Source organism: Lipomyces tetrasporus, assembly GCF_029532465.1.
Source record: "Lipomyces tetrasporus strain NRRL Y-64009 chromosome Unknown POJ06scaffold_2, whole genome shotgun sequence".
Taxonomy (NCBI): Eukaryota; Fungi; Ascomycota; class Lipomycetes; order Lipomycetales; family Lipomycetaceae; genus Lipomyces; species Lipomyces tetrasporus.
The window spans coordinates 2,178,117-2,199,065 of NW_026611597.1; the positions used below are offsets into that span (position 1 = coordinate 2,178,117).

Below are 20,949 nucleotides of genomic sequence, written 5' to 3' on the forward strand. Positions count from 1 at the left end.
GACTCGTGACGACCGCTGCGGCCAGCTCATAATTCAGGGCTCAGCCACGGCCGCGGGTTTGTCGCGATCTGCTGGGTTGAAAATATGCAAATGTGGTATTGTCTCTGCAGCTGGAGTGATATTGCAATAATTAACCGGCGGAAGTAGTTACAGTAGGAATGGACGTTACTGTTCGATTGAGGGGCCGCGACAAAATTAGTCGCTGAGGCATACTATATCCTCTGCAGCTTGCCTATATCTGGTCTTTGGTTCGCAGCTGCCACGCTGTCACTACGAACTGTTCCATAGTATATTTGCCTACCATGTATCTGCTGGTCTATCATATGTATCCTACCATAGATATCTTAACCGTACTAGTTAGTCTGTTGCGAAACTAGACTGACTTGGGTGGCCCGCGGGATGCTGACTAGACCGCACTAGGCCGCACTAATTCGCGTTCCTGCGTCTACTTAAGATTTCCGGTGCCACTTTCTCAAGCGAGTTTGGTTCGGCAACACTCCTACTGCCAAACTGCATTACAGCAATTCAACGAGATACTTTCGCCTATCAACTAAGGAGTACAGCCTGGCGGCAGCGCTACCTAATTCCCTCACTGCAAAAAGTCTCGGTCGGCAACTTACTTGTGGCATATCTGTGAAATCGCGCCGCCTGCTGCCTGCAAATTGTTCCGAGCTTAAGCGGTTGTGGCGACGAACCGACCGTTACGGATTAAGCCGCTGACGTCACAGCGCGTCGTTCAGCAGCCGCTCGCATTGGGCCCTGAACTTCTGGTTGTCGCGGGTGATTCCGGGCCGGGCCATGCCGGCAATAGTACTGTCCTCGAACCGACCGTCTGCGTAGAGACGAGCGCGTCGCGTGCCAGCGTTCACGGCAACACACACACTGTGCCGCCGAATGCTCGTCACCACGCGTCGCGCGTACAGGTACCGTGCCAGGTGCTGCAGTGGAAGATCCGCCAGTACGTAGCTCTTTGCAGTCGTGTTGCCAGCCTTGATCTCGACTCGGATGTCGTTGTCTCGCGTTGCAACAACAGCAAAGTGCTGACAGTCGCCGTAGAAATATAATTCGATTCTGCCGTTACATGCTTCGACCTTGCATTGCGATGTGCTGGTCGATGTATACGGAATATTGCTCACGTCCATCCAATACCGTCGAAGACCGAAATCGCCGAACGAGATCGACGGTCTTGCCATGTCTGTTGTCGTCAGTAGATACATGCCGAGGCAAGGCACAATAGTCCATACCTTGATTATTAACAGAATTGCGTCCTGCCGGCAGGTCGTGATTGAGATTGAGACCATTCTCATCCGCATCTCTCGATGCCTTATCATCGACCTTTACGACTTCTACAATGTCCACGACAACACAGGTTCGTCCACCCTGCTTCACGAGATCCATCGACTTCGCATCCCGTGCTCGATATCCCAGCTCGCTAAGGAACCTCTCCGCGTCCAGTAAAACTTGCTTCACCTCGGCGCTGGATAAAGCCTCGCTCTTTATCTCCTCATAATAGTCAAACACAAAATAAACAGCATCTGGATCTTCAAATATCCTGCGCGGTAGAACAACCGGCAGAACTCCGCTTCTCGGAATAGTCGACACGTACTGCAACGCGTCCGAGAAAAAGTCAACTGAGAAACTCACGCCTAAGTTGGCTTGTCTCCCTGCTAAACGCTTCTTACTAATCTATACCACATTAGCAGTTTCTTCTAATTTCATCCCGTTAGTTGCATACAATTTTGATCACAAACACCTTATTATCGCGCATCCGCATGGCTTCAAGTGTATCGCACAAGTCTGACCTTTGTATCACATTCTGGACTTTGTAATTCTAACCATAATCAGTCTTCGAAAGAATATATCAGTGAATTATCAACCACCCCTTACACTAATCTGATCACTCTGGTTCCGTCGATATGTCCTCCCCGGGGCCTTCATATTAACGTCCACCTGCCCAGTCTCGTCACGCTTGTCATCTGTAAACTGATATACCTTGTCGGAGCGTATCTTAAGTGGCTGGAGAAAACCACACTCATTATCATAGTCATTCGGATCACACCGAGAACTATCACTGTCGCCGGTAAAATCGCCATCAGCAAATCCTACTCGACTCTGTCGTATCCCAGAAAACCTAGACGGAATTCTAATCCCACTAAATCCCATGTTTCATCAAAAGCCTAATCAACAATAACATCAGGTGGCAACCCGCTTGCTCTGCTTTGCCGTGCAAAGGCAGAGAGTGACGTTTATTGCACGCCCGATCTGGACAATTACCCGGCTGCAATGCGAGAGTGTCGCGAAAGCACGTGCAGACGCATGCAGCGCGTCATGCGCAATTTCTAAACCTACTAAAAACATCGAGTTCAAGGTCATGATTTTTACCGCTCGCCACTGCTGCTGACTATTTCAATCGATCGAATGGCACGTCGAGTTCGATCGACAGATTTATTATCTGATTGCTGGTGAGAACGCCCAAGATGCCAAAAGTACCAAGACAGAGACTTGCTACTTCAATTGAATATGCGGTTTCGGACCGCACGCCGCTTGATTATCTCATCATTGCGCGCGAACTGTCGGCGTCCCGGGCTAAAAAGCCTATAAAATTCCTTGCAATGGGCTCAGACATTCTCAAACTGAAGCGTGAGATGCGGGAGACCTTGGCGCCTCCTCGAACTGGACAACGGGCCTGGACGTTTAGTCAAGCCGCTGCCACGTCGGATTTGCTCGACCTTCTCGCTCAGATAATTCAGTGGTACATTACACATCGCAGGAGCCCCTTAGCGGAGGAAAGTGGGGATGAGGACACAATCAAGTCGACTTCGGCGAAGCCTATGTCGGACGCAGCGTTTGTCGAGAGCATTGGAGGTGTGGATTTATCCCACGGCACGGAATTTCAACAAAAGGTCTGGAGGTATCTAATTTCGGACTGCCCCGGCGTGGAATGTCGTTCGTACCAAGATCTCTCTATGAAACTGTTCGGCGACAGCGCACATAGTCGTGCCGTAGGACGAGCTTGCGCATCCAATCGTATCTCGTTACTTGTTCCATGTCATCGAGTTGTCCGCCGAGCACCGACGATGAAAGATAACAAAGCCAAGCCGAGGACAGATGAAGATGGGTATAGGTGGGGTCGGTGGCGGAAAGAGAAATTGCTGGATTGGGAACTGGAAGAGGGGTTGAAAACGCTCTCAGTGTGTGGCCTGGCAGTGTAATTTTAAAGGGCTGACATATACATTTGGACTAGGGCACTAGGCGCATATTGAAATGTGTATTAAAGTATATGACATACAGTACAATCCACACCCGTAAACCTCACGATAGTCAGTCAACAACTTAGGCTGACATGCCTATGGTTCTTACAGTAAGCATGCTGAACGATCAGTACCAAACAGAATTCAAAGTCAAACAAAACACTTGGAGTTATCAACAGGAACAGGAACATCAACAGTAGCGCCATCTTTCTTCCCCTGAGTCACAGCAACAGTTGGTACAGGAAGTCCCGGATCGTCACTTTCGGAATCCTTGCTGGGTTCCTTGCAGTCCCAATCATGGTCCCCATCGTGCTCTTGTGGGGCCTTCGGATAGTCAAGCATTGACTTCAGCAGCTGCCTCAATCGGTCATTAGCCACCCCTGCAAGCTGTTCCTTATCCTGAATCGAACGCATACTATAAAACCCGTCCACGCCGTTGTTCTCCCTGATATCCCGCCGCAAAACAACATTCGGCGCCTGCAGTCGTGGCGCCCGAGATCCACTATTCTCAACCGACTCCGTCGACTTAAAATTCTTCTTGGCCATCGGCACGAGTTCTGATTCTGCTTTGCGGCTGTAGATTCTACCCACGTTTCGAGTTAACGTGTCTCTGTATCCTTGAAACGGCCGGTTAAGGCCCATCACCCTCAAACTGCTAGGTGGCTCAGGAGTGCTGAACACCCCGGGAACGTGACGCCGCATACGCTCGGAATGACTTACGAAGGGTCCGAATCTCTCCGGCTTAAAAAACACTGTTAACGGGAACCTTGCTGTCACGTATTGTCTATATCGTCAGCAATCTTACAACCCATTCCCAATTAGTCAACGTACCGCAACAATCCTCCAACTGACATGTCAACATGGTAATCCACACGAAAGCCGCTGCTAATTATAGACACTGCAAACTCAGGTATTCTTACTGCCGACGTATACGCCGCCTGTGTCATGGGCTCGACTTTTGGCCAGCCGTCTCTACTTGCCTTGAAAGTCGAATTCGCAATAACTCGCTCCTCTGTTCTCCGCGTCCGCCGTGCCGAATCCAAATACTCGGTGCACCTGACAACGGTCATCTTTAACCTATTCACCACACTTGACGATTGGTTGAAAACAGTAGTCCGCAAATAACAGTACTTCCCAGCCTCAAAATAATCCTGCGCCGATTCGATCTTTACACTGACCGATCCACACCCCACAAACCGCACATTATTAGTCTTAGTAACTACGCGAGAGACATGAAGTGACGTTGGACGCTCCACGTTCGTGGCATTATAAAACTTGATTTCTTCCGACGTGCGGAGGAGCCGGGAAATATCATTTTGATCGGCACTCGCGCATAGAAAGACGAAATACCTGATTTTTGCACGTGGGCCGGCGAAATAGCCCGGCCCGAATGTCTTTGGCAGCGTCGTACTGAAAGAAATCACGTTAAGGCCCGCGTTACAAATGTCGATGTCGGATCGCATGAAAAGTTTGCGGGAATCGATAACTCGTTTCGACGAGCCTACCTCTGGGATACAGTTAGAAAGATTGCAATAAAGCATCTGACGATTAACATGCCTTCGACGCAAACGGTAGCAATTTCGACTCTCGAGATATGGACCATCCCATTTTCCTTCCACCGCTTGAGCTTGATGCAGATCTCTCCCTCCAGCGACGTTCCACCCAGATACCCTTGATTAGTATCTACATTCAACTTCAGGCTGAACTTCCGGCTCTTTAGAACTGGCCTCTTCACATACTCGCCAGCCAAGAACGTATCAAGTTTACCACCGACTGCACCAGACACAGTTGAAAAACTGGCTGCTCGTTGGTAACCCATGTCCGCCACGAGCTGTCGATGCCTCTCAGAATTGCGACTCCCATACACTGGAGGCTGGGTAGCAAACTGTGCGCTAGAAGTGTACGATTTAGCTTGATTGTGGTCGTTCTCGTTCTGGCTCCCTATATCCTGGATACCATTCACAGTGGACGTGCTGAGCATTTTTCGAAATGAGGGTGGATCGTTAATAAACATAATCTCAGAAATAGACTCGCTCATTTCGAACGGCGGCAGCAAAGGCTGGAAATCTTCATCGGTAATATTGCTCGGTATGGAACACTCGACCTGATCGGAAGCCAATAGGTCATCGTGTAGATCGTCAGGAATACGATCTGGATTGTGGACCGGCATAGCTAAGTCGAGGTCTGGGTCAAGGTTCTCTTTGTTTGAATCAGAAGACTTGTATGTTTCGTAGCCTCTGACTTTCACGGCCTTACGGGAACTCGAGTCTGGCGAATGCAAGTACTACACCCACTGTTAACTGCAGTACACTGTTAGATCGAGCTATGACATACCTCTGAAATAGCGGCCAACGTCTCCGGTGACGCACCAGACCTATCTCTCTCCTCCTTTCTAAATGCCTGATACCCCGTCGTGACCTGTGCATCATCCAGATCGGGCTCTGCATACCCGCCCTGAGTCGCAACATTCAATCTGGCAAGCTGTGCGGGCACTAAAAATCGTCGATCCGACTGACCCATCATTCTTTCAATCAATGACTCATTCGGGTACCGATCTAACAAGTTCACTTGGCTAGCGAGATCATGCTGCTGATGGCCGTAAGAATAGTGGTTATTCTCTCCATTGTCGTCGTGAACGACATACTGGGAGGTGCGATGTGTCGGGCTGAGTGAGTAATAAGCGTCTGTATTCATGATCCCTATCCAGAGGAGGCGATTCCTAGTATAATAGCACGTAGACTAAGTGTGGATGGCTTGCAGTGCAAAGTGTGAATTTGAAGCCGGCCGGCCTCTCCCCCACTAATCCAGGACCGACATGAACGCGAGGGCCTTGTACTCAAGCGCGTGGAGTAATCATTGGGTTAGGTGACTATCTTGCTTCGGTGACACCTATTTTGGGAGGGGATTGTTCCTCACTCTCCTCCATTCTCCTTGGGGCACCCCGCAGCGATAGCCTATGGACTTCGAAAAAAGCTTATTCTCCCTAACTTTATGACTTTACGTTGTGCCGCATATCGTATTCGACAGCTGTCTCTAACCCACATCTTGGGTGCATCAGCATATTGAGATCACTATGATGCACGTCCACTATGTCGAGATATGACGCTTACAATCATACAAGCCGGACTGTGCTCTCACAATTCTGCGGTTTAACCAAAACTGTAGGAATACCACTTAACATTACAACACCTGAATAAAAGAACAAATATCAAGTAAAGCACATGTAAAAAATGTGGCCACTATTTCCGAATATTTTCAAAATCAAACATGGGATTGCTACATGCCATAAGTTGAGGGCAATTGCGGAGGACCCATTAGTCCGGTCGATGGATGCATTGACATGTCTAATCCTTGCGGCGCTCGTCGCGGGGTGTTATACTCGGCGAACCATGGATGCTTCAATGCGTCACGAGCTGATAATCTGTTCTCAGGCCGTAACTGCAGCATAGAACACAGTAGGTCAAGACCTAGAGGGTCGATCTGCGGGAGAATGGCGTGCAGGTCTTGGGTGGCGTACACAGGGAAGTTCGATCTGTAGTTTGGAAGCTGTGAAATATTCGGCCATGTCCGCTCGTTAGGGGTACCCATCAGTCTGAAAATTTTTTGTAACTGGTCCTCGTTCGTGGTTCCGGGAAATAGAGGGCGGCCAGTGTACATCTCGGCCATAATACATCCGGCCGACCACATGTCAATCGACGTCGAGTACGTCCGCGATCCCAGTAGGACGTCTGGAGCACGGTACCAGAGGGTGACAACTTCATTGGAGAAAGTGTTTACCGGAATACCGAATGCTCTCGCTAGGCCAAAGTCACCTAGTTTCAGCTGACCTTTGTTGTTGATCAGCAGATTCTGGGGTTTTAGGTCACGATGCAACACCCGGTTATCATGACAAAACGCAATTCCCTGAAGAAGCTGATGCATAAATGACTTAATGGTGGCGTAGTCCAGCGCACCGTGGTCTCCTCGGCTGTCCATGTACTTTTTGAGATCTTTGTCCATATGCTCAAACACGAGATTTAACTTGTTCTCAGTGTGAATCACGTCGTAAAGTGACACAACATTTTCGTGCTTGAGTTCCTTCATGAGCGAGATCTCGCGGATAGCTGTAGAAGGAGTGCCTTCTTCGCTGTCGAGATTGATCTCTTTAAGTGCGACCAGTTCGCCGGTGGTACGGTTCCGGCCCTTGTACACTGTCGCATAAGTGCCTTCTCCCAGCTTTTCAAGCCTGTGGACACGTTAATGCTTCTATGAGTTATAAGCTTTCAGTTTATTGACACATACTGTTGATATCTAAATTGATCGTTAGCATGGACCTCACGAAATGACCGGTTTATGTACGTACTGTGACGAACTGCCTGACATGCGGCCAGCACTAGTAGTAGCACTCGGAAATGGAGTTGAACCTGAAGAGTAGTCTGAGCTCTATAGCGGTGCAGTTAGTAGTAATACTACTGAAGATCGATGATGATCTTCGCTCATGAATCACATGCTTCACGCCGCGTACCTCCGAATCACTGTGCAAGAACGAAGAGACCTGCGACGAATGACTGTGTCTCCTCTGTGGCGGCGGACCAGCAGGCGAAGTTGGGCTGACGCTTTGTATTTGCTGCTCTTGCTGCTGTTGGGCAAGAATCCGCTGCTCCTGCTGCGGAGAGTGACCGGTGGCGGATGATGAGGAGGGTAAGGAAGAACGGTATGGCGATTGCGATGCCAGTCTGGGAAACGCAGTCGACACGAGCAAATGCCGGTGTCGGTCGTCGCTATAGTGAAATGTGTTCAAAGTAATAGTGAAGAGATACGTTGGTTGTTAGAAACTCGCCGCTGGAATTATATGGTGTCCCAGTCCACAATCAAACAACCGCCGGTTCGGTGCCTGCTGGGAGGGACGCTAAATCGCCCGGTCAGGAATTCACGTGTAGTTTAACAGCCAACACTACGCTGGATTATCTGATTAACAGCATAAATCTACGTCCCGTACTGTATATGGAATATCGATTGTCACATCTGTTATCAGACACCTGTGAAATTTTGTAAAGGGTACATTGTAAAATGATCGACAACCAGTTGACTACCAAAGCATACAAAACGAGGCAAAGAACAAGAAAAAGTGAAAGTCATAAAATATGTATAGGCGAACAGATAAAAGAAGACCAATGTGTAATACAATCATATAGGATTGCAATGAAATGTCCAACCGATTGGCGATGTTCCGCCTGCTGATAAAGTCCGTGTCCATGCCATATCCAGAACCGACCGCTCCTCCTTTTCAGTGTACATCACATAACTAAATTCACCGCTAGATTCCACATCTCCTAACTAATCAAACAATAGCACTAACACCCTGCCAAATATTTACTTACACCCATATATATAGGTATATATATATAGTATGATAGTAATACTGGTAAAGAAATAATATACTGGGCGTAACGTCTCAGCGACAGTCCCATCACATTCACTCTCTTTGATCTTTCGTGTCGCGCAAAAAAAGTTATACCCACAAAGCACGCCATACATATCTCCACCTTCCTTCATTATTTCTTCTAGATAGATGCACCCAGCAGATGAGAGGATGAGAGGACTTCGCTTATAATGACGGCGTCTTCCACTCTTTCTTCTGAACAGCGACTCCCTGCACAGCAGGAGCATCGACGAACCAGGTGACTTTGCCGCGAGCTCCTTCGTTGACGAGACTACATGGTAAACCAGCGTCAGGGTCTTCGAAGATAGTTTTCAACACCTCAGCCTTCGATCCACCAGTAGCGACGAACGCAATTCTACATCGACAGTTAGATGCCAAGCTTAAAAATACCAGAACAATTTTAGTAATGTCGAATTACCTTAGAGAATGCGTAACAACAGGAAGAGTGAGTGTGATTCGTCTTGGAGGAGGCTTGGGTGAATCCTCAATCGCGGCAACCCAAGCAACATTTTCCCGCAACAATTCGTGTCCAGGAAACAAGGAGCAAGTATGGCCATCCGGACCACAGCCTAGAAGTAGGAGGTCGAATGACGGCAGCCTGACGGAGTCTAGTCAAGCAACATATGTTAGCATAAATTCCGCGAACAAGTCACACCGCGTGGAATGTAAAGGAATTTCGTACCCTTCGCAGCAAAGCTTTTGATTAACACCTTTTCGTACGCATCGGCTGCCTCGACAGCATCGTCAAGCAGGACTGTGTCGACGTGAAAGACAGTCGGCTGGGGCGTTTCTTCGGGGAGGTGATCAAGCAGATCTTTCTTCCACAGTCCATAGTTGCTGTCTGGATCGTCGAGAGGCACAAGTCGCTCGTCTGCAAAGAATATTTGCCTACAGAACAAAAGGTTAATATTACACCCCAACAACAGTACTCTCAATTGGCTGTTTCGCGATGCATTGTACGGCGCACGTTGACGGTGCGTCGCGGATTGGCGCAGTCAACGTCTAACGCCAGAGCCCGGACAACTTCGCGGCGCACACATGTCCTCCAACCCAATCAGGCCTGATCGAACTGCGATTACCGAAGACGAACTCCCAATGCATGCTCAGAAAACATACCATTTGCCCCATTCGATGCCCTCGACAGGCAGGAGAGTCTTGCGCAAGTTCGCGACGAGCGACCCGCCGGACACGCCGATTTTGAAAGCATCGTGACGCTGGAGAGCCGCCGTCTGGGCCTGCAAGACGTACTCGGCCAACGCAGGCGCCATACTGTCGGGGTCGTTAAAGACGTAGATGGACGGGAGAGTCGGCATGTCGGTAGAAGAAGACGGATAGCTAGAGAGACGAGAAGGAGCAAGGAAAGAAAATGCACTTGGATGGGTGTCGCTGGGTAGAACCGGTTGTTTGCATGGACGAGCCCGATCAGGAAGCGTTTATTGATCGTCGTCGGATATGTACAGCCTGGTTTTCCGCTTATGCCATTTGCGCCGTGCAATGGTGAGGCACAATTGCATATTACGTCGGTGTGCTGGCCTTACGCAGTTAGGGTTAAATTCAATATGCACGTGCATTCCATTCTCGGGGGGTTGCATCCGTAATTTGCGCAGGGCCCGAGTTCGAAGCACGATCAGTGTATTTAACCGAAGCGAGGCTGTCACCACTGTTTTGGTGTCGATACGAATTCACCAATTGTTGAGAAAATACTCAAGCCATTCGTTCTCGTTGCACCAAAAGTATGCCGCCATTGGGTTCGGGCTCGCTCCCCGTTGCCATACACAAGAATCTTAACTGAGAAAATCTTTCCCGATTTAAGTCGCCAGTGTCAGACTAAGTTAAAAGTAACTATTAATTAATTAGACGTTATTTTGACGTACAGTAGCTAACTCCAATACTACCAAATAACAAGAGCCCAAGTACATATAATACGAGTAAACAGCATAACAAACTCCCAAGCTACCACATGATTCATTAGTTCACCAAACACGCACTTCCAAATAAATATTCCCAGCATTAAGCAACAGCTAATATCTATACCTATGCAATGACGCATTCACCTTCTTCATTGTCATTCCATAAGGCGACCACGTCACCATCACCACCTCCTTGTCGAATCCGCACCGCCAGATCAGCAAGAATATGCCTAGTAAATCCGGTATCCACCATTCCCTGCCGCGAGTTCTGCTCATTCGCAGCCACTATACTGTACTCATCACTCAACTTATTCCGTGACGGACCGAGAAACTTTCGTGGGGCGACAAGTTCCTCTTCCAACTTCTGAGCACGGTCTAAGTCGACTTCACTGTCCTCCTCGGTGGATGATTGCGTTGAGTGACCCTTGCGAGCGTCAGCCGGCTTTGGATACGTCTCGACGTACGTCTCAAACGCCTCTACTCGATCCAAAAGCCTAATTGAAACTCGCTGGCCCGTATGTCCGCGACGGATATGGGGCTTTGGCTTATAGTCTAGACTGTAAGGACTAAATATCTTGATTGTCCGGTCGATTCCTGATACGGCAATCTGAGGTATCTGCGGATGTGGTTGCATGACATTAACGATTTCTGTGTCCGCGTCCAGGATTTGGACTATACGTCCGGTTGACTTATCCCATACAAACAAATGACCACTGTCGGACCCAGACATGATGTACTCGTCATCCGCACCAAAGAAGTTCACATCCTTAACCTAATCGAAGTGTTAGCCGACCCAACGAGTACGAACGTCTACAATGACAGTTACGTACAGTTTGGACATTGCAATGTCCGCGGAAGACCTTTAATGGAGCGACGAATGGAACGTCTCCTTCAGCGCTTGACGGTCCTTGGCCGTTAATCGTATACCGCAGCCATGGAGTACCATCCTCATCGTCAATGTCGAGCTCGCCCAGTTCATCTTCGCCGTCGTCGTCGTAGCCCTGGTATTCATAATGACTGTCCTCCAAGCCGTCTCTATCCATCTCAAATCCGTCCTCTTCATCCACGGACGAAGTGCGTCGTTGACTATTGGATTCGCCACCATCATTGTCATAGATGTTTGTGAACTCGGCTTCGTCGGATTCGTCGTACTCCTCGTCATGCTCGCCATCCATGCCAACTTCGCCTCCTCCAGATTCAGAAATTGAATCTGACTCCTGACCATGCTTGTCAGTAGCTGCCGATGCATTAATCTCCTCGTGATAACGCGGACCCTGTGCCGCAGCAACAGGATCGTATCGTTGCATATTCAAGTCAATTTTCTCCATTTTATCGTACCAATTCGGTCCGAACGCCTGTTCCAGCAGGGTATCCGAGATTTTCATAGCTTCAATCTTGAGTAGCGCAATAATAACACTCCACCACTCTCGCATCGGAATCGTGGGACACTCGACATCACTTTGCAACACGTCAACCATGACATATTCCGACTGATATAGAACCATATTTTCCCGCCTGTCCGGGTGTACTAAAGGATCGTGATTATCATACTGCTCTCTAATAAAGATATCAGTATCTGGGGGCCAGATAGTTCGTCTTCGAGATGGTAGATTAAAGCCATGTTGAAATAGACACCGTATCACGTCGTATCGCGGAGACCAGCCAGCAACAAGTTTTGGCTCCGGCCATTCTTCCTCCGAGTCGGACGCGTCTACTTCGTCATCGGGGTTCACGGCACCGACATCACGGCGCCCTTGTATGCGACGACGCTCCCGCGTTTGATACCTGTTCGTTATACTGGCCTCCCGACGACGGAGAAACATTGCTGTTGCGACCACGAGTTTGTAGACTTCAAACTGAGCAGAATTCAGGGGAACACGATAGTTGCTGAATTGTTGCAATAGTGCGTCACTTTCCCTCACAGACGAGGGAAAGTCCTGACGCTTGAAAAAATCAACCCGGAGCTGCTTAAACATCCGTTTCAAGTGCTGCAAGTTGGGATTACTGGGCGATACATACATGCTCGAATTAGTATCTGGTGTGCCGTCGACCATTTGATCCTCAGAGATCGCGCCAGATGAATTACGACGCCGTTTCCTTCCAGCCGGAGATCCCGGGCCGGTGGACATTGTGTCCCCACGTTCAGGGCTTTGACTTCCGTCGCTATCCACACTGCTGGCTCGGGGATTATACTTTGGTTTAGTCGTTGAAGCCATTATACCGCTCACATCCTCAAGTAATGGGCCGCCAGAATGAATATTAAACAAATAGACCCCTTCCGCGGACCAGCTTCCCAACAACTCACTCGGGCGCGCACTCGAGAATCTCGCGCTCGTTACATGATGACCACGCTTGCTCCTAGGTGCAAACCTTCTGACACACTGTGTGCTCTTGTCCGGATTCGTTGGCATGCCCCAAGTCGCCTTGATATCCCGCGCCAAAAATCGTCGGTCGTGAAGGAAAAGTGACCAATGCGATCCGCCGACTACCAAATATTGAGGCTGCGTCGGCGCCATTGTTAATGCATTTAGCGAGATTCGATAATCACTGTATGATATCAGTGGCGGCGGGGCCGATTCAACCGTGTAATAACGGTTCGGTTGCCGCAAATCAATGTGTCGGACATCGCCTGACGATTTGTCAGCTTGGGATCCACAAAATGAACCTTAGATAATGCATACCATCTTCACTACATGTCAAGAACATATGTGGATTATTGCCGTCAGGAACAATTCTCTTGACACGGTCGGCATAGCACCGGAAAATGTCTCGCCGCTTGGCGGCGCCGTCGTTAATATCAAATACTCGGATTTCACTGTCTCCGGCTGCAGAAATTACAACACTATTGTTAGTCTGTGGCATGAACTTGATTGAAAAGATGTTATTGCTATGGCCGGTCGGAAATCGTAGCTTAAGCGGGTATGAAGGCGCATCAGTGTTGTATATATTAATGTGAGTATCGTCGCTTCCAGAAGCGAGAAATTGTCCATCGGATGACCAGCAGAGCGAGTTGACACAGCCCGTATGACTTGAATCGTCAGCAAGTAGCAGCACCAATAACACACACTATGTGCATACCCATAGAGTTGATGCGTGAGCTCAAGGTCGTCTACCCACTTGCGCGATGAGTACACCCGCGAGATCGCGGTGCCGCGATCAAGCTCACGGTCCAAGAGCTGCCGTTCAAACGACATACTAGCTCAACAAAAGTTCCTCTGCGTAGAGGACTGTTTTTAGATCAATTTAGTTATCATTGGTACGTTCCGATGCGTGTGCCGCATGTGTGGGATCCGTCGGAAGTACGATGGCAATACGTTGCTGAGCCGCTGCTGGCATCGCCCCATCTCCCCTAACCCGTGACGTCACCAGAGATGCCGTCTACTGTACCCTCACTTTTCTCCTACTGGGCATTGCCATCATGGAACACGACCGAACGAAACGATATCGTCTAGCTCATTAGTATTAACTATAAGTACGTCGGTACAATACCATAACAAAATATATTACAATTAAGAAAAAGACGTTGAAGATTGCCACCGCCACCAAAAAGCAAGGAAATTAGCAAAAAACTCAAGTGCGGCACAATCCAGTAACGAAATACAAACTATATCACGCACAAGTCAACGCGAAAGTAATATATACCAAATAAAACTACCATTATGCCTGTATAACCCCCCTCCTTTTTCCTTTATAGAACACCCTCCCTTTTATGACGAAACGAATGCGAAACAACGAAAAGCCTGTTACTCTACAGTAACAGCCTTGGCCAAGTTTCTTGGGAAGTCAACATCGAAGCCCTTCTTGACCGCGAGCCAATAACTCATAAGCTGCAGGGGAATAACATTCAACAATCCTTGGAGACAGTCGACAGTGGCGGGGATTTCCAGAGTGCGGTATGTTTTCCGGAGCTTGGAGAGAGCACTCTCGCCCTTGTTGCAGAGCAAGATCGGATTACCGGACCGCGCGATGACTTGCTCGACGGCGCTCATGACCTTAGGGAAGAGCGAGTCATGTGTAGCCAGCACGATGATAGGAAGATCCTCGTCAACGAGCGCGAGAACACCGTGCTTGAGTTCGCCTGCCAAAACACCCTCGGAATGCATATAAGAAATCTCTTTGATCTTCAGCGCACCCTCCAATGCCGTTGCATGCTGGTAACCTCGGCCGAGCAGGAGAAGCGACTTCTGATTGACAAGGTCGGTCTCAGCCATCTCCTTGATTCGGTCGTTCAAAGCCAGTACCTCTTGAATCTGCTGAGAGATCTTGGATAAACCGTCAATGATGGCATGGCGGCGGGCGCGCTTGGAAATCCGGTCATCTGAGAGCGAGAGGGCCATCATAACTAAAGCAACGTATTGAGAAGTATAAGCCTTGGTGGATGCGACACCGATTTCGGGACCAGCGTTGATATGGACTCCGCAGTTGGTCTGGCGGGAGATGCTGGATCCGACACTGTTGACAATACCGACAGTCAATGCTCCACGCTCAGCGCAGTACTGCAAGGCAAGCATGGTGTCAGCTGTCTCGCCGGACTGAGAGACGAAAACGCAGGTGTCGTCACGGAAAACTGGCGATCTACGATCCAAAAAGTCAGATGCCAGCTCAACGGCGATTGGAATCTCTGTCAGCTCTTCGAAGATTGCTCGGGTCGCCATGCAGGAATGATACGACGTGCCGCACGCAACCATAATAATTCGCCGACATCTTCTGATTGTGTTCAAGTATGCGGACAAACCACCCAGCGTGACAGTCTTCTTTTCGAAGTCGATACGACCACGCATAGTGTTGACAATTGACTCTGGTTGTTCGAAAATCTCCTTCTGCATGAAATGGTCAAAATTTCCTTTCATGATCTCGTTCAATTCCATCTCAAGCGTCTGAATAGAGCGGATTGTAGGCTGACCTTCCTCACGGCGGACACGGTGGATGTGGAGTTCACCATCGTAGATGTGCGCAATATCGTCATCCTCAAGATACAAGACCTTCTTTGTGTGCTCGACGACGGCCGATGGATCGGATGCAAGGAAAAACTCTGCCTGCATGGGGATTCCATCATCAGAAATGAAAGCTCGTGACTGGGATCGGCGGAGGTCAGAGCCACCAAGAGGGACTAGAAGGGAACCGCCTGAGAGGCCATTGGCTTGAGGGACAGTAAGAGAGGGAGCTGAATCGGCAGGACCATCAATGACGATGTCGGGGAAATCCGGGAATTCAACGTCGACGAAGTCGACCTTGAGCTTCTTCTCAGTCTTGACACCAATCAACAATGGCGAGCCCTTCCGAGTAGCGATAATTTCGTTTGGATAATGGACAGATTTCAGTAGAAGACCGTAAGCACCTTGCAGTTCCATCAGGACGAGCTTAGCAAGTTCAGTGAAATCGAGTTCGCGATGCTTGTTGAGGTCGTAAACATATTTGGCCAATTTGGCGATGCACTCGGTGTCAGTCTCGGTCTCGAACACGAAGCCCTTGGCCTCGAGAAGAGCCTTAAGCTCTCTGTAGTTGGTGATGATACCATTGTGGACGACAACGAACTCATTGTTACGGTCAGAGCGGTGCGGGTGAGCATTCAATGGAGAGGGCTGGCCGTGAGTAGCCCACCGGGTGTGGGCGATGCCAACGTGAGAGCCGAAAGTCTTGCAGTCATCGGTCTCGGAAGACTCGTAGAGCTTGCGAAGAGCGGCGACCTTGCCGACCTCTTTGAAGAGAAGAACCTCATTGGGCTTATCGCCATCGATGGCAAGACCGGCAGAGTCATATCCTCGGTACTCGAGTCGTTGTAGGCCTATAATGATTAGCACGTTCTGTCAAAATTTACTAGTAGCTTACCATCAAGCAGAGTATTCACGATATCGCCTCGGTTCTTCTCCACAAGATAGTTAACGTAGCCAAAGATTCCACTAGTAATTGAGTCAGTCGCAAATTATCCAACCCAATTGAGGTGGTGAGCCAGAGTCGATGATTCAGGACCCATAAACGACCAGAAGGCTACACGTACCACATATCTCCGTAAATGCAGTGCGATATCCAGAGATGCACTCGCAGGTATAGCAAAAATGAAAGTAATCGAATCCGAATGAACTGGTGATTGTAAAGACTTGGGAGAGTGGACAGTGACGGCAGGAAGTGTTAGAGTAGGGAGGATAGGGGCACACTATATACGACTTAATTTTGGCAAGTGGGCTGGCAAACAAACAATTAAGAGCAAGCTTGCAGATAACCTTACCCGAATGTGAGTTATGGCGGGTCGCGACGCTTCGTGTCCCGATTTCTGCCGGATTGTGGCGGCTGACCCGGACTAACTTAAGCAGCAAGGCGTAAACTAGGCTTCCTCCTCCTCCTCCTCGAGGGTTCCAAGCCACCAGCTAGCTATAAATAGCTGCTCAGTGTCTGCCACTAGCCGTTTGTCACTCTTTCTCGAATACTAAGGCATTGATGGTAGACACTCGAACCAGCCTTTGAATATGAAACTCTAGCATGGCTCTAACCTCGCCCCCCTGCCGACCTCAGTGCCTGTGCTGTCAGCCGGATTATGCATACGACGCAACAACCATATTAAAAAAGCGTCTTTCTGACTATGAGACTCTATTTATATATACTGTGCATTCCAACTGTCAAGATAGTCGAGTGTCCAAATGTTTGACCCGTAAAACTTCTTCATCTGCAGTAGGTACGAGTCAAACATTCAACGGCGACACATCAGAACCGTCACCTGTCAGGCGTAAATTAATCGGTGTCAGAAATTCGACGCCGTATGCATACGACAGTATTGAATTTGGAAGCAGACAAATGTATATCCAACATAATACAGCTTCGCAGGGAGACGGGAGTTCTTTCCAAACGTCATTGGAATTTGGAATGAGATGAATTCAGAATTGTGCCTATGGGTAGGAAACCTTGTGAAAACTTTTAGCCGTCAAGGCAAAGTCCGGAGTTCGCCCCTGCAGCGTGCAGCAAGTGACGGCATGCAGGTGATGGTCCCGTGATCGTTAGAAGCTCCTCCAATTTTAGTATGATACTTTCGTTGGGCTCCTCTCCGCAGTCTTGTATTTTCGACTAAACTCTTTGGATTACAAAGTTGCAAATAACTGACAAATACGGATACGCAAGGCTCGTCGACAAACGTGCAGGGAATCTGCATACGCGCAAAGAAATAGCCACAACGCCGTGGCTGTGCACTGGAAAAACGGTACCTTTCAGTCGTGCCACACTCCTTGGGCATCATGCGGCTCGGCTCTTCTTTTCACGCATACGGCGATCAGCCTAAGCTTAAGCGAGACATTTAACTTAAAGTTATTCTTGATTATGTCCTCACCAGAATCCGGCCACTAGTGTCTAATAATAATGACTATATTCTGAGGCACCGGTAGAAGAAAAGAATCTGCCAGACGCAGGACGAGGGGCGTAATGCATACTTATGCACCCCAGCCTGATAGAGGACGATTACGGTACCGTCAATATTTTATACTATTCGTAAAGTTAATCGTGAAAATGAGAACCTAATCGTAAAGTAATCGTATAGTCTACCGCAAAATCGTATAGTAATCGTATTCCTATTTAGGTATGGCGTGAAAAATTAAGATGGTATCGAAGTGCGCATTCATCAAACTGGTTTCCAACTTTACTCGCAGATCACTACTCAAGAGTTGAATGGTACTTTTGTGCTATTTTATCTCTCTTTATTTGTTTGTTTTCTACGTGTGCATTTCAGAGCAGATGATGAAAGTCACGTGCCTGACTAATTGACTATACGATTTTTTGCGAGTAACCAAGCTCAGCGCTCGTATAGTTAATCGTAAAATAGTAGATGGACTAGTATAGTAATCGTATTGGACTTCACGAATACAAATAACGATTAATCGAAAATCGTATCCACCTCTACCCAGCCACCACTGCACGGCCAGGAGGAACTCCAGTTGGCCGCTAGCACATGTCTAATATCATTCTATAATGCAGTCGATAAATATACACATAACGCCTATGTACACACATCCCTCTCTATTACCACCAGCGCGCTGACTACTAGTTCTTCTTCATCGGGTTAGCCTTTTGACATCATCCGAGGCAGCATGCTTGATAAACCGCGCCTGCAGCCAGATTCTATACATCTTCAACTTCCGCTTCCGATTAACCAGTAACCGCCTATCCGTACCCATCTTCTCAGTCGCGAACTTCGTGCCAAAAATCTCGCGCAGCTCGTCCTCAGTGAAGAAGTAAACGCGAGTGCCATCACCACGCACGTAAAAGCTATCTTGCAGTAACCGACCGCCTTTAAACCGCAACTGTGCCATATCGTATCGACCATAATCCCTGAATAGAACCTCACCGCCGGGTTTTAGTAGTCTATCAACATTTCTAATCGCGACGGCCCACTGCTCGGGAGCTAGCGCACTGAACACAAAAATCAAGATGATAAAATCGACAGAATTTTCTTCCAGCCCAGCCGGCAATATGCCGCTGTCGTCCGCTAAATCCCACACGTCTGTCGCAATGTACGCCGGATCAAACTCAGGCGACTCTCGTACGAGTTCTACCGCCCTATGCGAGAAATCTACGCCGACAATCTTTAACTCCGGATTCTTGTTTGCCGCGAAGATCGGAAACAATGTATTTCCTGCGCCACAGCCGACTTCGAGAATCGTCTTTGGTCCGGAGTCTGCTGCTGTTGCTTTTGCGTAGATTGACGGAAACTCGAGCTGTAACCATTTCCTGTCTTTGAAGAAATTAGATCTGTTATTGCGGTAGAAGAGGTCCCAATATCGCGACGGATTAGACATATACAATTCTATATCTCGTTAGCGCACACGCAATCTCCAGTGCCTGTTAATCACCGCATACTTCTGTCAAAATCATTCACAGGATTCTCTCTCTGCTTCTGAAGTTTCTCCTGGGCCAAGATCTCCTGCTCTTCATCCCACTCAACATGGTCCCTGCATCTCGATCATCAGCACAAATCCTGCCTCCACACAATGCTATGCAATAATGCTGCTCAGCCAGTGCTCACCATGCGTTATAATCCCAAACAGCATCTTCGTCGTCTAAATACCGCTGCCCGAATTGAAAAGGGTCGTCGCGTTCTGTGCGCGGGATGTCCCATTTCGATGTAGGCTGCCCTGACTTCGTTGCTAAGTCTATGTTTGCGACCGTAATTTCGGTAGATACTTTGCTGGTGTCAATAACCGCTTCGAGCGAAGGGTCTGCTGTTAATGGCGACATGTTCGTTGCTCCTGCTCCACAAATTTACTGACAGTTCGTCTTCCTGGCGTTTCTGCCACGTCTGCTACTCGACGTCGCAAACCCTTTCAACCCAGTTGGAAACGTACAATATATTGTACTTCCAACCCAACTCTAGAAGAAACGCCCAGAACTGCTATTCTCACAGATTAATTATCTGGCGGCTGAGAAAGGCTACTTCGCCTTCACAAGAAAATCTACAAACTTTTTTTTCAGCGATATTTGCAATCATGCATAATTATCAAGCTGAGCAGCAAATGGCGCTAACATTATGATATTAAATATAATATCGCGGGCCAAAATATCATGGAACTCCCAGCCGCTGGGTATGGGTTAGGGTTAGCTTGTACAGTACCCTCGACTTCTGCTTCGTCTCCGTCGCGTTAATAATAGCTTTCCGTCAGTGTCGGCTATTCTGAACAAGATCTGATACGCGAGCGTGGGGACAAATGAGCGTCTGCAGGAAAGCGGACCATGTGAAATATCATGGCTATAATTTATCACACTACCTAGACGATGAATATCAGAGTATCTCGTCTTTCGATGGTGAGTGGGTGGTGCCGGGTCTGCAAATTCATGTGCCAGGGGGCATGTCACGATCTACGTCCATACCTACTCCAAGTTGATAACTCAAGTAGCACAAAATCCATTCAAATAGACAATAGTAACAGTCTTCCTATAAACATCTGCCTGATTATTTAATCTATTCAGCAACCTATTCATAGGGCATCGAACCTGCAGATCACTCATGCTTTTGCACTGGCAAGCAAGAAGCATTCGCATTGCAGTTAAAAAACGAGTTACGATATTTGTTTGGCAAAAGTCCAAAATAACACTGAAACTTTTTGAAATGTCAAAATACCACCGCCGGCCGTACCTGCGGTACCCACCCAATTTTCTGCCCCTACAACAGGACTCCTCAGGCAGCTTACCCTGAAGAACTCTAAAACAGATGAGCATCAACTAATGTTCCCTGACAAAAGGGCATTTATGTTTGCTATGCCGGCCATGTGTGGCCGCCTAGGGGAGATCTCTAGCCTAGTAGCGAAAGAAAGGTAATTGATTAGTATAACAAATGTTGATTGGCGCAGAATTAAGTATCACGCCGTTAAGTGCACAAGGTACATGCGAG

General features: G+C 48.4%; 8 protein-coding genes across 8 annotated transcripts; 1 reads left to right on the forward strand and 7 right to left on the reverse strand.

The window, feature by feature from the left end:
* Positions 1-228: 228 nt before the first annotated feature.
* Positions 229-2,240, reverse strand: POJ06DRAFT_247046 (uncharacterized protein). The gene is made up of 4 exons (XM_056186861.1): positions 1,888-2,240; positions 1,736-1,831; positions 1,245-1,686; positions 229-1,195 (listed from the first exon to the last, which is right to left on the reverse strand). The coding sequence occupies exons 1-4, from the start codon at positions 2,161-2,163 to the stop codon at positions 723-725; spliced, it is 1,287 nt and encodes a 428-aa protein (XP_056046713.1). The 5' UTR covers positions 2,164-2,240; the 3' UTR covers positions 229-722.
* Positions 2,241-2,356: 116 nt separating this feature from the next.
* POJ06DRAFT_66264 (6-O-methylguanine DNA methyltransferase) lies at positions 2,357-3,307 on the forward strand. The gene has a single exon (XM_056191360.1). It carries the CDS (start codon positions 2,478-2,480, stop codon positions 3,210-3,212), a length of 735 nt encoding a protein of 244 aa, XP_056046714.1. The 5' UTR covers positions 2,357-2,477; the 3' UTR covers positions 3,213-3,307.
* Positions 3,307-5,945, reverse strand: POJ06DRAFT_288322 (uncharacterized protein; the record flags this gene model as incomplete). The annotated part of the gene is made up of 4 exons (XM_056190291.1): positions 3,307-4,035; positions 4,083-4,758; positions 4,809-5,535; positions 5,586-5,945. The coding sequence occupies 4 exons, from the start codon at positions 5,943-5,945 to the stop codon at positions 3,402-3,404; spliced, it is 2,397 nt and encodes a 798-aa protein (XP_056046715.1). The 3' UTR covers positions 3,307-3,401.
* A 266-nt stretch (positions 5,946-6,211) lies between these two features.
* POJ06DRAFT_247053 (kinase-like domain-containing protein) lies at positions 6,212-8,094 on the reverse strand. The gene is made up of 3 exons (XM_056186862.1): positions 7,594-8,094; positions 7,533-7,541; positions 6,212-7,476 (listed from the first exon to the last, which is right to left on the reverse strand). The coding sequence occupies exons 1-3, from the start codon at positions 7,611-7,613 to the stop codon at positions 6,528-6,530; spliced, it is 978 nt and encodes a 325-aa protein (XP_056046716.1). The 5' UTR covers positions 7,614-8,094; the 3' UTR covers positions 6,212-6,527.
* A 744-nt stretch (positions 8,095-8,838) lies between these two features.
* Positions 8,839-9,986, reverse strand: POJ06DRAFT_236202 (uncharacterized protein; the record flags this gene model as incomplete). The annotated part of the gene is made up of 4 exons (XM_056185887.1): positions 8,839-9,028; positions 9,092-9,281; positions 9,356-9,561; positions 9,790-9,986. The coding sequence occupies 4 exons, from the start codon at positions 9,984-9,986 to the stop codon at positions 8,839-8,841; spliced, it is 783 nt and encodes a 260-aa protein (XP_056046717.1).
* Positions 9,987-10,505: 519 nt separating this feature from the next.
* POJ06DRAFT_247058 (WD40-repeat-containing domain protein) lies at positions 10,506-13,880 on the reverse strand. The gene is made up of 4 exons (XM_056186863.1): positions 13,662-13,880; positions 13,265-13,611; positions 11,414-13,212; positions 10,506-11,355 (listed from the first exon to the last, which is right to left on the reverse strand). Exons 1-4 carry the CDS (start codon positions 13,775-13,777, stop codon positions 10,708-10,710), a joined length of 2,910 nt encoding a protein of 969 aa, XP_056046718.1. The 5' UTR covers positions 13,778-13,880; the 3' UTR covers positions 10,506-10,707.
* Positions 13,881-16,892, reverse strand: POJ06DRAFT_294365 (uncharacterized protein). The gene is made up of 3 exons (XM_056190469.1): positions 16,582-16,892; positions 16,413-16,483; positions 13,881-16,368 (listed from the first exon to the last, which is right to left on the reverse strand). The coding sequence occupies exons 1-3, from the start codon at positions 16,584-16,586 to the stop codon at positions 14,327-14,329; spliced, it is 2,118 nt and encodes a 705-aa protein (XP_056046719.1). The 5' UTR covers positions 16,587-16,892; the 3' UTR covers positions 13,881-14,326.
* Positions 16,893-18,395: 1,503 nt separating this feature from the next.
* On the reverse strand, positions 18,396-20,002 carry POJ06DRAFT_247061 (S-adenosyl-L-methionine-dependent methyltransferase). The gene is made up of 3 exons (XM_056186864.1): positions 19,588-20,002; positions 19,422-19,513; positions 18,396-19,368 (listed from the first exon to the last, which is right to left on the reverse strand). The coding sequence occupies exons 1-3, from the start codon at positions 19,797-19,799 to the stop codon at positions 18,617-18,619; spliced, it is 1,056 nt and encodes a 351-aa protein (XP_056046720.1). The 5' UTR covers positions 19,800-20,002; the 3' UTR covers positions 18,396-18,616.
* Between the last annotated feature and the right edge of the window lie 947 nt (positions 20,003-20,949).

Excerpts from the sequence above, each read along its gene's own strand:
- POJ06DRAFT_66264 (XM_056191360.1), top strand. The coding sequence starts at position 2,478 with ATGCCAAAAGTACCAAGACAGAGACTTGCTACTTCAATTGAATATGCG.
- POJ06DRAFT_247061 (XM_056186864.1), bottom strand. The coding sequence starts at position 19,799 with ATGTCGCCATTAACAGCAGACCCTTCGCTCGAAGCGGTTATTGACACC. Across the intron at positions 19,514-19,587 it reads GTTTGGGATTATAACGCATG|GGACCATGTTGAGTGGGATG; the intron begins GTGAGCACTGGC and ends ATCGAGATGCAG. Across the intron at positions 19,369-19,421 it reads TGTGAATGATTTTGACAGAA|AATTGTATATGTCTAATCCG; the intron begins GTATGCGGTGAT and ends AACGAGATATAG.
- POJ06DRAFT_247058 (XM_056186863.1), bottom strand. The coding sequence starts at position 13,777 with ATGTCGTTTGAACGGCAGCTCTTGGACCGTGAGCTTGATCGCGGCACC. Across the intron at positions 13,612-13,661 it reads CTCACGCATCAACTCTATGG|TCATACGGGCTGTGTCAACT; the intron begins GTATGCACATAG and ends TGACGATTCAAG. Across the intron at positions 13,213-13,264 it reads CTTGACATGTAGTGAAGATG|GCGATGTCCGACACATTGAT; the intron begins GTATGCATTATC and ends ACAAATCGTCAG.
- POJ06DRAFT_247053 (XM_056186862.1), bottom strand. The coding sequence starts at position 7,613 with ATGTCAGGCAGTTCGTCACA.
- POJ06DRAFT_247046 (XM_056186861.1), bottom strand. The coding sequence starts at position 2,163 with ATGGGATTTAGTGGGATTAGAATTCCGTCTAGGTTTTCTGGGATACGA. Across the intron at positions 1,832-1,887 it reads ACCAGAGTGATCAGATTAGT|AATTACAAAGTCCAGAATGT; the intron begins GTAAGGGGTGGT and ends GATTATGGTTAG. Across the intron at positions 1,196-1,244 it reads CAATTCTGTTAATAATCAAG|ACATGGCAAGACCGTCGATC; the intron begins GTATGGACTATT and ends TGACGACAACAG.
- POJ06DRAFT_294365 (XM_056190469.1), bottom strand. Across the intron at positions 16,369-16,412 it reads CGTGAATACTCTGCTTGATG|GCCTACAACGACTCGAGTAC; the intron begins GTAAGCTACTAG and ends TAATCATTATAG.